General features: G+C 44.5%; 1 protein-coding gene across 1 annotated transcript in view; it reads right to left on the bottom strand.

The window, feature by feature from the left end:
* The window catches only part of CIMIP6 (ciliary microtubule inner protein 6), a 53,955-nt gene that overhangs the window by 19,992 nt on the left and 18,440 nt on the right, over positions 1-15,523 (bottom strand). The window contains exon 3 of the mRNA XM_073553921.1: positions 1,233-1,389. Coding sequence (XP_073410022.1) covers positions 1,233-1,389 — 157 coding nt within the window. The remainder of the gene's footprint in view (positions 1-1,232; positions 1,390-15,523) is intronic.

Below are 15,523 nucleotides of genomic sequence, written 5' to 3' on the forward strand. Positions count from 1 at the left end.
TTTGTGTCTTTTATAAGGTGTTTTTCACAAAAGATTTTTGCAGCATATTAATAGAAATAGAACCCCCACAATTACATGAATGGGGTGCCCAGAAGTTCTTGCAGAAGGTAACGTGGTAGCATGCGGGGGCATCACTCTATTGTAGTCTATGAGACATAGTAGCTGCACTTTGCCATAGAACAAAAGAGACATACTTTAAAAAAAGTGCAGCAAGCTCTAGAAATATTCTCAACTATATAGTAAAAATGGAGATTTATGAACCAAGAGCTATTAGAATACAACTTGTGATCAGTACGGAATGATGCCTCAGAGACTACAGCACTTTTATGTTGATGGACAATCCTTAAGATAGGTCATCAATATCAGATCAGTGGAGGTGCGACACCAAGCACTGATCAAGCAGATGTGAACAGGTGTGGTACAGAACAGCACAGCTCAGTCAACTGTGCAGTGACCGCATCGGGGTACTGCAGATCACCCTCTTTTCATTTGAACAAGGGCAGGTATATAGTGGACATCCCCTTTAAGTAATCCTGTATAAATTCCTTTCAGAAAATTACATGATAGTGATGCGCGAGCGTGCTTGGCTAAGGTGTTATCTGAGCACGGTCATATCCTAATCGAGGATTTTCGGCATGCTCGAAAAAAAATGCTCGAGTCGTCTCCGTTGCTGTTTGACAGCCGCAACACATGCAGGGATTGCCTAACAAACAGGAACTCCCTGAATGTGTTGCGGCTGTCGAACAGCCGCAACGACTGGATCATTTTTTCAAGCATGCTGAAAATACTCAATTAGGACCCAAGCTCAGATAACACCTTATCCAAGCACGGTCTCTCATCACTATGGTAAATAAAGAGAAAATCAATATTTTTATGAAATAATATATATAATAATGAAAGCAACAGTAGCATGTACAGTACTTTTGATGGAGTGGTCATTTTTAAACATCCATTTTGGTTGGCTATATAATACAATAAGAGAAACCTTTTTTTCTTCATTTTGCCAATAGCCAGATCCTCAGCGTGGTGACCCGACTTGCCAGTAATTCCTAATCATCAGCAGATCAGGAGAATTAGCAAGACTTGACAATGACATTTTCTCACCTCTAATGCAGAGATTCCGACATGAAAACATAGACAATAATTACTGGACATTACTAAGTAGTGAACTTTAAGCCTAAGACATTTTCTAGTCTTTCCGTGCTGTTGTTATATAGAGAGACGTGGCTTACCTATTCCGCGCAATGGGCATTTGTGAGGATTGCAGCCATGTCGAGTCTGAGGACTAGAAGAAGTGAAGCGTCTGAAGTCACTTCTCTGCGTAGTCATCAGATCGTAAGGAGGTTTGTGAAGATTTACATTTTCTTCATGACTTGGCCACCATTCCATCTTTAATAAATAGAGTAGGTACATTTAGAAAAATGTGCTCATCTTTTATAACTAAAGGGGTTGTCACAAGAATAAAGTACAGTTTCATTAATAAATCTTTGGGAAAAAAATAATTTCCACAATTGGTTGCGTTAAATAAAATGTTCCTGTGCTGAGATAATCTTATACATGTGCCCCTGCTGTGTACTGTGTAATGGCCGTGTCTGACCATACAGGGACATGGTCTGATCATACCACCGCTCCTGGGCAGGGGGGACATAAAAGAGAGTATACAGATAGTACAGCATGGGATCACAGCTGATTCTTTCTGTGAGGTAAAACATGTCTTTAAACAGACAGGGAAATGTTTTACCTCACAGAATCGGCTGTGATCCCATGCTGGAATGTCAGTATACTCTTTTTGCAAATAAATTTGTCAATAAAATAAAAAAGTTACAGCTCTCAGAATATGACGATGCAAAAACAAATTCATTTTTGTAAAATATTGTTTTTAGTGTGTAAAAATTGCAAAGCATGAAAAAAGATATAAATCTAGTATCGCTGTAATTCTACCGACCCGACAAACAAGTTGGTCTTATCACTTTTACCGCACGGTGAACAGCATAAAGAATAAAAAAATTCTTGAATTGCTGGGTTTTGTTCAGTCTGTGTTTGAAAAATATGAATAAAAAGTGATAACAAAATATTACATGCCCCAAACTGGTACCAAAAAAATATTTTAAAAATATTTAGAAAAATATTTTTTGAGATATCAGCAAAACCTAAAAAAAAAACAAAAAACAATATAAATCTGGTATTGCTGCAATCGCAGCGTCCCAAAGAATCAATCAGGCTTCATTACTTATACTGTACGGTGAACAGTGAAAAAGTAAAAAAAAAAGAAATATTATTGTACTGCTGTTTATTTGTTCATTCTACCTCCCAAAATTCAGAACAAGGCTCAGCTCACATTTAGCCTGCACTTACGTCTGGGTTTCCGTGTAAATTCCCCAAAATGGCGATTCAGACAAAACCCTCCACGGAACCACTTACTTATGGCACAGATGGAGTCACTTTAGACTGGTCTCTGTTCCGGCGGTGTGCCACCATTATAGGCATCTTTTTTGCGCACAAATGTGGGAGACCACAGATCTGTACACAGCTAAAAAGATGGATACCACTGGAGCAGATGCCAAATGGAGTTGAAAAATATTATGTACCCCAAAATGGTACCAATAAAAACCCTAATTTATCCCACATAAAACCAGTCCCCACTCAGGTCTGTCATCTGGAAATATAGGAGGTCCCACGTTACTGCTAGAGCAAAGACTCTGGAAAAGCGACATGGCTCCTTCCCCCTCAAAATCCTGTGAATTCTGCACTCCCAAATCCAAATGTCCCCTTCTTCTGAGCCTCACTGTGCCTAAACCACAGTATGCGGCCACATGTTTGGCATTATTGTAGTGGTGAGTGAGCACTTATCAATTTACAGGGTGCCTGTCGCCAGAAGCACAAGCTGGGCACAATGTATGGGGGCGCTACAATATAGTTGCATACTTGCAACTCTCCAGAAAAAAAGCCTGCCGTAGATGTTACTAAATAGTCACTACAGCCGTACTGCAGTGAAGGTGAATTCATCAAGAGGTGCAATTTCTACAATGGGGTCACTTTTGTGATTTTTTCTGCTGTTTTTCACCTTCAGGGCCCCGGTGAAGCACCTGAAGGGTTAATAAACTTCTGGAATGTGGTTTTGAGGACTTTGAGGGGTGCAGTTTTTAGAATGGTGTCACGTTTGGGTATTTTCTGCCATATAGACCCCTCAAAGTGACTTCAAATGTGAGGCGGTCCCTAAAAAAAATGGTTTTCTAAATTTTGTTGGTAAAATGAGGAATTGCTGGTAAACTTTTAACCCTTCTAACATCCTAACAAAAAAAATATGCTTAAAAAATTGTGCTGATGTAAAGTAGACATGTGGGAAATGTTATTTATTAACTATTTTGTGCAACATATTTCTCTGGTTTAAGGGCATAAAAATTAAAAGCATGAAAATTGCATCATTTTCAGATTTTTTTCCAAATTTCAAATATTTTCACATATAAAGGTAAGTCATATTGAACAAATTTTACCACAATTATGAAGTACAATATGTCACGAAAAAACAATCTCAGAATCACCGAGATCCGTTGAAGCGTTCCAGAGTTATTACCCAATAAAGGGCCAGTGGTCAAATTTAAAAAAATGAGGCCTTGTCATTAAGGTCAAAATTGGTTCGGTCACTATGGGGTTAAATTTGATGAAAGTGTTTTGCTTTGTATATGTTATTTATACATAAAATAGCTGATTTTGGTTTGTGTTAGCTTTCCTGGATGTTTAACCTCAAGGCCATCCCTGGGGATTGGGGAGGGCTGCCCAATAAGGGAGCCAGTGGAAGGCTGGAGGGATTATTTAGTATGCACTGTGTGAGAAACAGTTACATGGGTTGGGAATAGTCCAGATACTGGGAAAGGTTATAGAAAACAAAAAGTTGAAGCACTTCCTGAATGAGGTGTGGAAGTCTCAGACAGAGTTAGTGCAAGGTTCAAGGTCAGATCAAGTACAAGCTGTAACGGGCCCTCACAGTCCCAAACTTCCAAACAGCAGGAGGGTGCACCGAGAGTTTAGTGTAGATCCCTGGATGGTCTGGGGAGTATGGCCCGGAACAGGCATTAGAGTCCATGTCACATTCTCTCCTAAGAGGAACAGGCTGGTCGATAAAGAGCAAGAAGAAACGGTGGTGGGCCTTCAGAAAGCTGGTTTGCTGGACAGGGAGTCCCTAGGGCCAACAGAAGCTGGGTGGGGATAGTTGGGGCAGACTGGAGGCAGGACCTGGAAATGTACTGCTTTATGGGAACATCAACCGGAGAGGGCTCTGCCCCATACTTTATGCCGCAGCCGAATGTATCTGAACTGTATAGTAAAACTGAACCTGTTGAACCAGACCCAAGGTCTCCTGATGTGTGTGTTTCTAATCCTGGTCCCAAGAACAGAGATGTAGCAGAGGCTTACGGCCTACAAGGAAGAGCAGGGTGTATGCAACAGCACAACACACCAGGGAAAAATATCTATGTACAAGAGTGTTGTCAGCGTGAAGAGAAGTCAAAACCAATCCACGGCACCGGGACTGAGCTCCCCTTCATGACTGCCAGAAATAGCCTCATGCTGGTCTTGGTATTTCTGGATGTCCCCTAGACAATTAATGGAGCATCGGTGTAGCAAGTGTAGCTATGCTCCATTCAGACAGGGCACTGCAGAACCCAGATCTCAGCATCACCCAGTGATCAGATCTCCACATATCAGTAAGTTATCCCTTATCCTATGGATAGTGAATACCTTTCCATTGTGTGAATACTACTTCAAGCATGAAACAATTCTCACTGAAATCAATATCAGGCCTTTCAAATTAATAGACATTCTCCATACTCTCTCTCAACGTTGGTGTGACAGAGTCAGCTTACGCTGAGTAATTTTCTTTAGAGTGGACCCTCTGGGTCGTGGCACCCACCTACCTAGGGCGAGCTGACCTTGTGAGGAACCACCCCCTATACAGGGAGTGTCAGGGGCAAGACCAAAGGGGTGAGCCACCACGACTGCTAGAACCAGATGGCCGGCTCAGGTAGACACTAAATACGAGTGTCTGACGACAAAGGACATGCAGGAAACAAGACAAGACGTGAATTCAAGGTATCTTCATTAAGGCAAACTCAGGGTTACATCAGGTGCAAGAGGTGATAACAGGGAAAACACAGCAAGGTACGTGCGAGGGCATGCCAAGGTCCATGGCATGGTACGTGCCATGTGGCACGCTTGGGTACAGGCAAGGGCTCAATGGCATCGGACTCCGGACAGCTGGCAACGATCGACATGATCAGGTCATCAGGCTGCAGACATCAGCTCTGGACATCAGGCCGCAGTCATCAGGCTTACAATCTCTGGCAGCGATCGGCAGGTTCCGGGCATCCGGCAGGCAAACCAGGGTTCAAGCAAGGAGGCACGACAGATCTCCAGACATGGTGCGTGTTAGATGGCACACCAGGATCCAGGGCAAGGTGCAAGGCAAGGTGCGTGTGTAGGGGACACGCCAGGTTCAAAGTACAAAACACGGTGCATGTGTAGGGGACACGCTAGGGTTCAAAGTTCAAAGTACAAGACACGGTGCGTGCGTAGGGGACACGCCAGGGTTCAGGCTAGGGCCTGTGCGAGCAAGAGTTCATGACAAGGTACAAGCTAGGGCCTGTGTGTGCAAGAGGGCACGACAGGGTATAGGCTAGGGCCTGTGCATGCAAGAGGGCACGACAGGGTACATGGTAAGACCTGCGCGTACTTTTACAGAAGCACGGGGAGGTATGCCAAGGTGCAGGCTAGGGCCTGCGCATGCTAGTAGAGAAGCACGCAAAGCACAGTGCAGAGACAGCATGGGTGCAAAGAAGCAAAGAGAGCACGGCTGGGGCACTGGCTAGCTGGTCGGGCTGAGGCACAGACAGACGGGCAAGACTGAGGCGAACCCGGCTGAGGCATAACAGGTGACACAGCAGTCACTGGCCGACAAGCACGGCTGAGGCACAGACAGGAGGCTAGGAAGGCCAGGCACATGCAAAGGGCACACAAAGAAATAAGGCAAGGCAAGGCAAGAAACAAGGCAAAGCTAGACTAGGTACGGAACAAGGAGCGGAACGTAGGCAGAAGCACAGAGCGGGGTCAGAGAGAGAAAAGGGCTAGCAGCGGAGCGTAGGCCGAAGCCCAGAGCCGGGTCAAGGGAGAACCTTGAGACTAGCCATGAAATGTGCTAGAGAGCACGATAGGACAGAGTCTAGCAGCGGAGCGTAGGCCGAAGCCCAGAGCCGGGTCAAGGAAGAACCTTGAGACTAGACATGGAATGTGCAAGAGAGCACCATAGGGCAGAGTACAAGGGCACAGAATACAGGGAGCGACCGAGCAGACCAAGCAGCCATGCAGGGAAGCAACACGATACTCAGGCCCCGACCATAGGAAGGGGCGGTCTGATATAGCACCATAGCACCTGCACTTCCGGGTCAGGACCAGGGAAGGACTTCCGGTTCAATTCCTCCATGATCATAGACAGCATTGCTAGATCATACTGGGCTGGACCGTAGAGAAGGTCACATGATCAGGGGCTCCAGAAACACTGAGAGGTTAGCTGGGTCAAACAGTGCTGGAACATAGGAAAGGTCACATGATCAGGGGCAGAACCACAGAGACAACCACAGCAGGCAGAGCAGAGACGGGCGTGCACACAGCAACGGCGTGCAGCCATGAGGTACGCGTGCGCCTACACACTGCTCCAAGAGTCACGCAGCACAGCAGTCATAAGGTGCGCAGGCACACTGCTCCAGGGATCTTGCAGCATAGCAGACATGAGGTGCGCGTGCACACTGCTCCAGGGATCTTGCAGCATAGCAGACATGAGGTGCGTGTGCACAATGCTCCAGGGATCTTGCAGCATAGCAGACATAGCGGGCATGACAGCTGGTTACTAGGTGAGGGTCCTAAATTAGGGGGATCCCTTCAATTATTACAAATTTTGCCAAATGAATAACTTTTTGTTAAACCAGATAATAACTTTAAAAAGACATTTTGTAAGACAGAGGGTGACCGAGCACAAAGCAATGCTCACTGCAGTGCTTAGATTTGAAAATTGCCTTATAACCCTGTAAAAAAATTCAAACTCTGATATTGGAAATCAAGGCCAGCTTTCACCATCATTGTGTGAGCAGATTTTTTTCATCATTGTGTGAGCAGATTTTTTTTCTTTCTCATATGCCAAAAAAACTAATTAATGGAAATATCTCAAGTATCTCCAATCAGTCAGTGAAAAATGGATAGCACACAGACGGCATCAGAGTGTGGTCCGATATTTTTCACGGACCTATACACTTGCATTCCATGTTTGATCTTTGACTTGGATCAAAATCGGACATTTCTATTTTTGTGCGGACAACTCTGTATGCAAATCTACATGGACATGTGAACATCCCCTATAACAGGAACAAGGTCTATCCATAAAAACATGGAAAGAACTGGCCTGTGGAAAACTGAAGTCTGAATGAGCCCTTAAAGACAGAAAGAGCGACACGTATTTGCACCATGTCCACAGTAATTGTGCCCTACTGACGCCCCTTAGATTTCTCACCCCCCTACTATACGTTCTTTCATTACTCCATAGAGTATTATTCCCCAAAATTTCCCCCACACATACAGTATGATTACCCTAAAAATTGCCCCCACAACCTCAATGCCCCAACACAGTAAAATGCCCCCTAGCACAGTATGATAAACATACAGTTTCCCACACACATCATTAGGCCCCACAGCATGATGCCCCCACAATATGAAGCCCCAGCAGTTTCCACACCCACATTATGATGTAGCCACAGAGACCCCCCCAACACAATATGATTCCCTCCAGTCATCACAACACCCCTCCACAGTATGATACCCACTAACAGGTCCCTGCAACAGTTTGATGGCCCCCACACAGCTCTCCCCCACAAACTATGATACTCCCAATGCCCTCTCCAACACAATATGATGCACCCCACAAACAATATGATGGTCTTCTGTTATGATTGAGTCACCGTAGGAGGCAGACACAAAAATAGAAGCTATGTCCAGAAAACCAGAGAGGTTGGCAACTATCAGATTGCAGACCCCTGAACCTATCAACACAACTAGCAGTAGCCGTGGGGGGTTCCTACGATGCCCTAGACCCCTCGATCACAGGAGCGCTAAATAGCCTAAAGACAGAAAAGGAAATCTAAACTGCCCCAGAGCAGACCCCAAAGTAAAAGGCAGCCCCCAACATATAATGACGGTGAAGCAAGATGAAAAAACACTCACACAGATAGAAAGATAGGCTGAGCAAAAGATGGGGCCCAAGCTAACTAAACAGAAAAGGAAAGGAAGGTTGCTGTTTGCAATCTGCCAAAACCCTATCAAAGACATAAGCCAACAGCTGATATGGAAAAAGACCCTGAAGCAGCTAGGCTTCAAAAACTAAATCAGCACTCAGGTATTTTCAGAAGACAGGGCTAAAGGAATTCAGCTCACCCCAGCAGGGAATGACAGAAATCCAGAAAAACAAAGCAAAACAAAGTCAAAGCACCAATGCAAAAAGCCGAGCAGAAAACTTAGCTTTAGAAGAGCAGGAATTCAGACTGGTCTCCAAGGATCCCACAGAGAAATCACCCGCAGGGCAGAAGGGCGTCGGCAGCCTTATATCCAGTCAGTAACTCCACTCAGCCAGTCATCATCATAAAACTCAGGTGTTTGATAATCAGGCTCACTACCTTTATCTACCAGAAGAAAGAGTTCCTCGGGCATCAGTAGTGAAGGGGAAAATGAACTCACAACAGTACCTCCCCCTTGAGGAGGGGTCACCGAACCCTCAACCACGCCACCAGGGCGATCAGGGTGAGCCCGATGAAAGGCACGCACCAATCTTTTGGCATGAATATCAGAGGCAGAGACCCAGGAATTATCCTCCTGACCATAACCCTTCCACTTAACCAAATACTGGAGTCTCCGTCTAGCCAGACGGGAATCCAGTACTTTCTCTACCTCATATTCCATGTTACCTTCAACCAATACGGGGTCTGGAGGTGCCACCCTCGGAACAACAGGTTCAACAAACCTCTTCAACAAAGATTTATGGAACACATTATGGATTTTAAATGTGACAGGAAGAGCCAAACGAAAAGAGACCGGATTAATAATCTCCAAAATCTTGTAAGGTCCAATGAATCTAAGCTTAAACTTAGGAGAAACCACCTTCATAGCAATATTTTTTGATGATAACCTCACCACATCACCAACCTTAAACTGGGGACCAATGGTCCTATGTCGGTTGGAAAACCGCTGGGCCTTTTCCTGGGAGAGAGATAACTTATCCACCACTTGGTCCCAGCTCTGGTGCATTCTCTCCACCACAGTGTCAACACCTGGGCAGGCAGAGGGCTCCACCTGCCCTGAAGAAAATCGAGGATGAAACCCAAAGTTACAAAAAAAAAGGTGTCATCAAGGTGGCAGAACTAGCTCTATTATTTAAAGCAAATTCGGCCAAGGGCAAAAATGAAACCCAATCATCCTGATCAGCAGAAATAAAACATCTCAAATATGACTCCAAGGTCTGGTTTGTTCTCTCTGTCTGCCCATTGGTCTGAGGGTGAAAAGCAGAGGAGAAGGACAACTGAATTCCCAGCTTGGAACAGAAAGTTCTCCAAAATCTAGACACAAACTGGACTCCTCTGTCAGATACAATGTTCTCAGGAATCCCGTGCAAGCGAACCACCTGTTGTAAAAACAGGGGCACCAACTCAGAGGAAGACAGCAACTTAGAGAGTGGTACAAGATGAACCATCTTAGAGAACCTATCACAAATCACCCAAATAACAGTCATCCTTTGAGAGACAGGCATATCAGAGATGAAATCCATTGAAATATGGGTCCATGGCCTCTTGGGGACAGGCAAAGGCATCAACAACCCACTAGAGCGAGAACACGATTTAGACCGGGAGCACGTCCCACAGGACTGCACAAAATTCCTGACATCACGAGACAAGGAGGGCCACCAAAAAGACCGACTCACCAGATCTCTAGTACCAAAAATACCTGGATGACCAGCCAAAGCAGAGCAATGAACTTCAGACATTACTCTCTTCTTCCACTGGTCAGGAACATACAACTTTCCACTGGGACAACGCTCAGGTTTGTCCTCCTGGAACTCCTCCAGAGCACGTCTCAAATCGGGCGAGATGGTTACCCCTTCGCCTAAGATGGTAGCAGGCTTGGTCACCACAGGAGAATCAGCAAAGAAGCTCCTAGAGAGGGCGTCTGCCTTGACATTCTTAGTTCCAGGAAGAAAAGAAACCACAAAATCAAAACGTGTAAAAAAACAAGGCCCACCTAGCCTGTCTAGGGTTCAACGCTTAGCCGACTCTAGGTAAATCAAATTCTTGTGGTCAGTGAGGACCATGACTTGATGCTTAGCTCCCTCCAACCAATGTCTCCACTCCTCAAATGCCCATTTCATGGCCAACAGTTCCCGATTCCCCACATCATAGTTACGTTCAGATCGAGAGAACTTTCGGGAAAAGAAAGCACAGGGATTCATTTTAGATGTTACAGGATCCTTTTGGGACAAAACAGCTCCTGCCCCAATCTCAGAAGCATCCACCTCTACCTGGAACGGAAGTGAGACATCAGGTTGCCGCAAAACCGGGGCGGAGGTGAATCTTCGCTTCAGCTCCTGAAAGGAAGAAACAGCCTCCGGAGACCAATTTAACACATCAGCACCCTTCTTAGTCAAATCAGTCAATGGCTTGGCAATACTAGAAAATTTTGCTATAAATTTCCAATAAAAATTAGCAAAACCCAAAAACTTCTGGAGGGCCTTCAAAGAAGTGGGCTGAACACAATCGTAAATGGCCTGTACCTTGGCCGGGTCCATTTCAATAGTAGACGGGGACAAAATAAATCCCAAAAAAGTAATCCTCTGTACTCCAAAAAGGCATTTAGATCCTTTGACATACAGGGAATCCTCCCTCAAGATCCGGAACACAGTCCGAATATGTTCCACATGAGAATCCCAATCCTTGGAGTAGATCAAAATATCATCCAGATAGATAATCAAAAATTTATCGACAAAATCTCAGAAGATATCGTTCATGAAGCACTGGAAGACAGAAGGGGCATTAGTGAGCCCAAAAGGCATCACCAGGTACTCAAAATGTCCCTCCGGAGTATTAAACGCCGTCTTCCATTCATCCCCATGCTTAATGCGAATAAGATTATACGCCCCCCTGAGGTCAAGCTTGGTAAACCAGCAAGCACCTTTAACTCTGGAGAATAGATCAGAAATCAGGGGTAACGGATACTGATATTTAACAGTAATTTTGTTGAGGGCACGATAATCAATACAAGGTCTTAATGATCCATCCTTTTTGGCTACAAAAAAACCCCCGGCACCTAAGGGTGACGAGGATGGTCTAATATGACCCTTCTCCAACGCCTCCTTAATATAGGATCACATAGCCTCGTGCTCGGGTACAGATAAATTGAAGAGCCGACCCTTGGGAAATTTACACCCCGGGCTCAGTTCAATTGCACAGTCATAACTCCTATGAGGAGGCAGAGACGCAGACTCATTCTCACTAAATACATCATAAAAGTCTGCCAAATAATCAGGAACATCATGCGACTGAGGAGAGGTGGAAAACACCGGAGCCTCACTAAAGGCACACCGACAACCCCAACTCACCACAGACACAGATTTCCAATCCAAAACTGGATTATGAATTTGTAACCAGGGAAACCCCAGAACAATAGTATCATGCAGATTATGCAACACCAAAAATCTGCAATTTTCTTGATGGTCTGGGGTGGGTCGCCCCAGACCATCAAGAAAATTGCAGATTTTTGGTGTTGAAATGCGGGTCGCATTACCACCTGGGTCCAAAACTGAGGTTTATTTTTAGCCAAAGGAGTAGCATCAATCCCCCTCAAAGGGATAGGCGTCTGCAGAGGTGTCATCGGAAATCCACAATTTTTAGCAAAATCCAAGTCCTTTAGGTTTAGGGCTGCTCCCGAATCCACAAAAGCCTTGGCGCAAAATGTGGACAGGGAGCAGATCAGAGTAATAGCCAGAAGAAACTTAGGTTGAACACCACGAACAGAAAACGTGTGTGCAAAGCGTTTCTCTCGTTTAGGACAGACAGAAATAATATGCGAGGCATCTCCTCAGAAAAAACACAACTTATTACGCCTTCTGAACTCCTGACGCTGCTCTCTGGACAAAACTCTATCACATTGCATAGGTTCAGACATTTGTTCAACAGGTGGCAACACCTCTCGTGCAGCTTTGTGTTCGCGCAAACGCCGATCAACCTGAATGGCTAATGACATAGAATCGTCCAGACCAGAGGGAACAGGAAATCCCACCATAGTATCTTTTACGGCTTCTGACAACCCCTTCCGAAAGAGAGCAGCCAAGGCATTATCATTCCAGGTAGTAAGTACTGCCCACTTTCGGAATTTTTGACAGTACAATTCTGCAGAATCACGACCCTGGTTCAATGCCAGCAGGGTCTTTTCAGCCTGATCAATGGCATTAGGTTCGTCATACAACAACCCCAAGGCCTGAAAAAATGCATTCACATTAGTCAGAATAGGATCATCTGGTTTCAAAGAAAACGCCCAATCCTGGGGATCGCCACGCAGCAAAGAGATGACAATTTTAACCTGCTGCGCGGAGCTCCCTGACGAGTTAGGCTTCAAGGCAAAAAATAATTTACAATTATTTTTGAAATTCAAAAATTTAGACCGATCCCCAAAAAATACATCAGGTGTAGAAATCTTTGGTTCAGCAGCATGTGAATGAGCAAGGTAGGCGGAAATTCCCCGCACTTCCGCAGCGAGCTGCTCCACATGATCAGACAATTGCTTTATCTCCATTGAGAGAAAAAAAAAAAATTCCCCCTACGGCCTCAGAGATATAGAGGAAAAATATACACACTTTTTTTTTTTTTTTTTACAATTCTTTCCTGCTATTGAGTACCCTAGGATCTGCGGTATGGCGGGTGATTCTGTTATGATTGAGTCACCGTAGGAGGCAGACACAAAAATAGAAGCTACGTCCAGAAAACCAGAGAAGTTGGCAACTATCAGATTGCAGACCCCTGAACCTATCAACACAACTAGCAGTAGCCGTGGGGGGTTCCTACGATGCCCTAGACCCCTTGATCACAGCCGGAGCGCTAAATAGCCTAAAGACAGAAAAGGAAATCTAAACTGCCCCAGAGCAGACCCCAAAGTAAAAGGCAGCCCCCAACATATAATGACGGTGAAGCAAGATGAAAAAAAACTCACACAGATAGAAAGATAGGCTGAGCAAACGATGGGGCCCAAGCTAACTAAACAGAAAAGGAAAGGAAGGTTGCTGTCTGCAATCTGCCAAAACCCTATCAAAGACATAAGCCAACAGCTGATATGGAAAAAGACCCTGAAGCAGCTAGGCTTCAAAAACTAAATCAGCACTCAGGTATTTTCAGAAGACAGGGCTAAAGGAATTCAGCTCACCCCAGCAGGGAATGACAGAAATCCAGAAAAACAAAGCAAAACAAAGTCAAAGCACCATTGCAAAAAGCCGAGCAGAAAACTTAGCTTTAGAAGAGCAGGAATTCAGACTGGTCTCCAAGGATCCCACAGAGAAATCACCCGCAGGGCAGAAGGGCGTCGGCAGCCTTATATCCAGTCAGTAACTCCACTCAGCCAGTCATCATCATCAAACTCAGGTGTTTGATAATCAGGCTCACTACCTTTATCTACCAGAAGAGAGAGTTCCTCGGGCCTCAGTAGTGAAGGGGAAAATGAACTCACAACAGCCTTCACATTCTACCATACTGTATGATGTATACTTTGGATCGTGCAAGTTGACACCTGGGCCCTGGCACTTGCTCTGATATATAGCCAATATTTGGTAAATGATTGCACATCACTAAATTTTCCAGAATAACATTTTAGTAAGAGATGTGCTGGTGCACACAATGACGAGATCCATATTGGGGGACAGACCTTCACTGTCCTCCGATATGGAGAATAGTAATGCTAATTGTACTGGTAAACTGGTAACGGAAGCACAATCAGCCAGTCAAATAAAATGGCCAATGTTCTGTGTGATACATCTGGAATAGTTCCAATGTAAGCTTTGATAAAAACATTAGAAGCCATATGAAATGTGATTATCTGCCTTGGTTTCTTTTGTGCTATCAGGAAAAAGGCCAAAATCATTATTTATGTTTACTTTGTTAAATGAACTAAATGTGAGAATGTAACAACCAAGAAAATATTGACATAACACAAGAGAAAACTGCTGAAATTCTCAACTTAAAATATAATGGGACTTATTGAGCGTTGTCTTGTTTTTGATGCAGTAAATTGTCACATTTTAATCCTATTTACTATGTGTTTTAGGGTTCACACTCACACGTGAATAAAATCACCCTGATGTTCCTAAAAAGAAGGACGAGTGTCAAGCGAGTACAATACGATTTTTATCAAGTAGCATCGGTGTGATGCCCGTATGGCATCCGTATGCAATGCGTTTTTAACATCAGCTTTTACATACAGTAATTCTCTGTAATTTAAAGGTAGTTTTTTTTAAGTAATAAAGCAATCTTTAATATAGATAGATTGGATAGATGTCTTGTAGATAATTAACGTCACAAGCCCCCTACATATAATAAACTAGCACCCTTTATTGCATTTCATGTGGGATATTTATCCTATTTAAACATATTAAATAAATAATTTATTTGAAATAAAAATGGCATGGGATTCCCCTTATTTTTAATAACCAGCTGAGAGAAAGCAGACAGCTGCAAGCTGGTGTTATTATTCTGGGAAGGGGCCACTATCCATTGATCTTCCCAGCTTATTAATAACAACTCACAGCTGTCTTTACTGGTTACCAAAAAGTGGGGACCTCCCAAAAAATGATGTGGACTCCCCCCTATTTTAATAATCAGCAAAGGTTAGACAGTTGCGGACTGATATTGTCATGTCGGACGCTGTTCACACCACAGCATCCGGCAGGCAGAGGTAGTTCCACCTCCAGCCACTATAGCCTCAGTGGCGCCGGTTTAATCTTCAGGCTCTCGGGGGTTAATCCTGCTGGAGACCAGGTTGGAAGGTTAGTCACGCCCACGGTCTTTAAATAGTCATACTGGCATATGGGCGTCGCCGATTATAGCTTGTGTTTCATACCAAGTGGTTCCGGTCTGGAGTGGAGGTGTTCAAGAGAGAGAGATTCATATCTGGTGTCGTATGATCCGTCGTTATCCTTTCTCCTTCCCATATTTGTGTTTAGTTGTTCCCTGTTCACATTACTGTTTATTCCTGTGTGTGTGCGGCGCAGTGCAGTTTAAGTTCTCCCTGTCTGTTATTATTTGTGTGGGAGCTTTGGTGGTGTGACTCCTCACTGGGTGGAGGGTGGAGGGTTAAGTGCAGGGCTGAGCAGGAGATAAGGAAAGGTCGGAGGCTCAGGCATTTGCACCTTCAGCAAAAACCCTGGGTTGAGGGTCAGACAGGGTTTCCCCTAGTAAAA

This window comes from Dendrobates tinctorius, unplaced genomic scaffold, assembly GCF_039654945.1.
Source record: "Dendrobates tinctorius isolate UK_male_01 unplaced genomic scaffold, ASM3965494v1 ptg000203l, whole genome shotgun sequence".
Classification (NCBI taxonomy): Eukaryota; Metazoa; Chordata; class Amphibia; order Anura; family Dendrobatidae; genus Dendrobates; species Dendrobates tinctorius.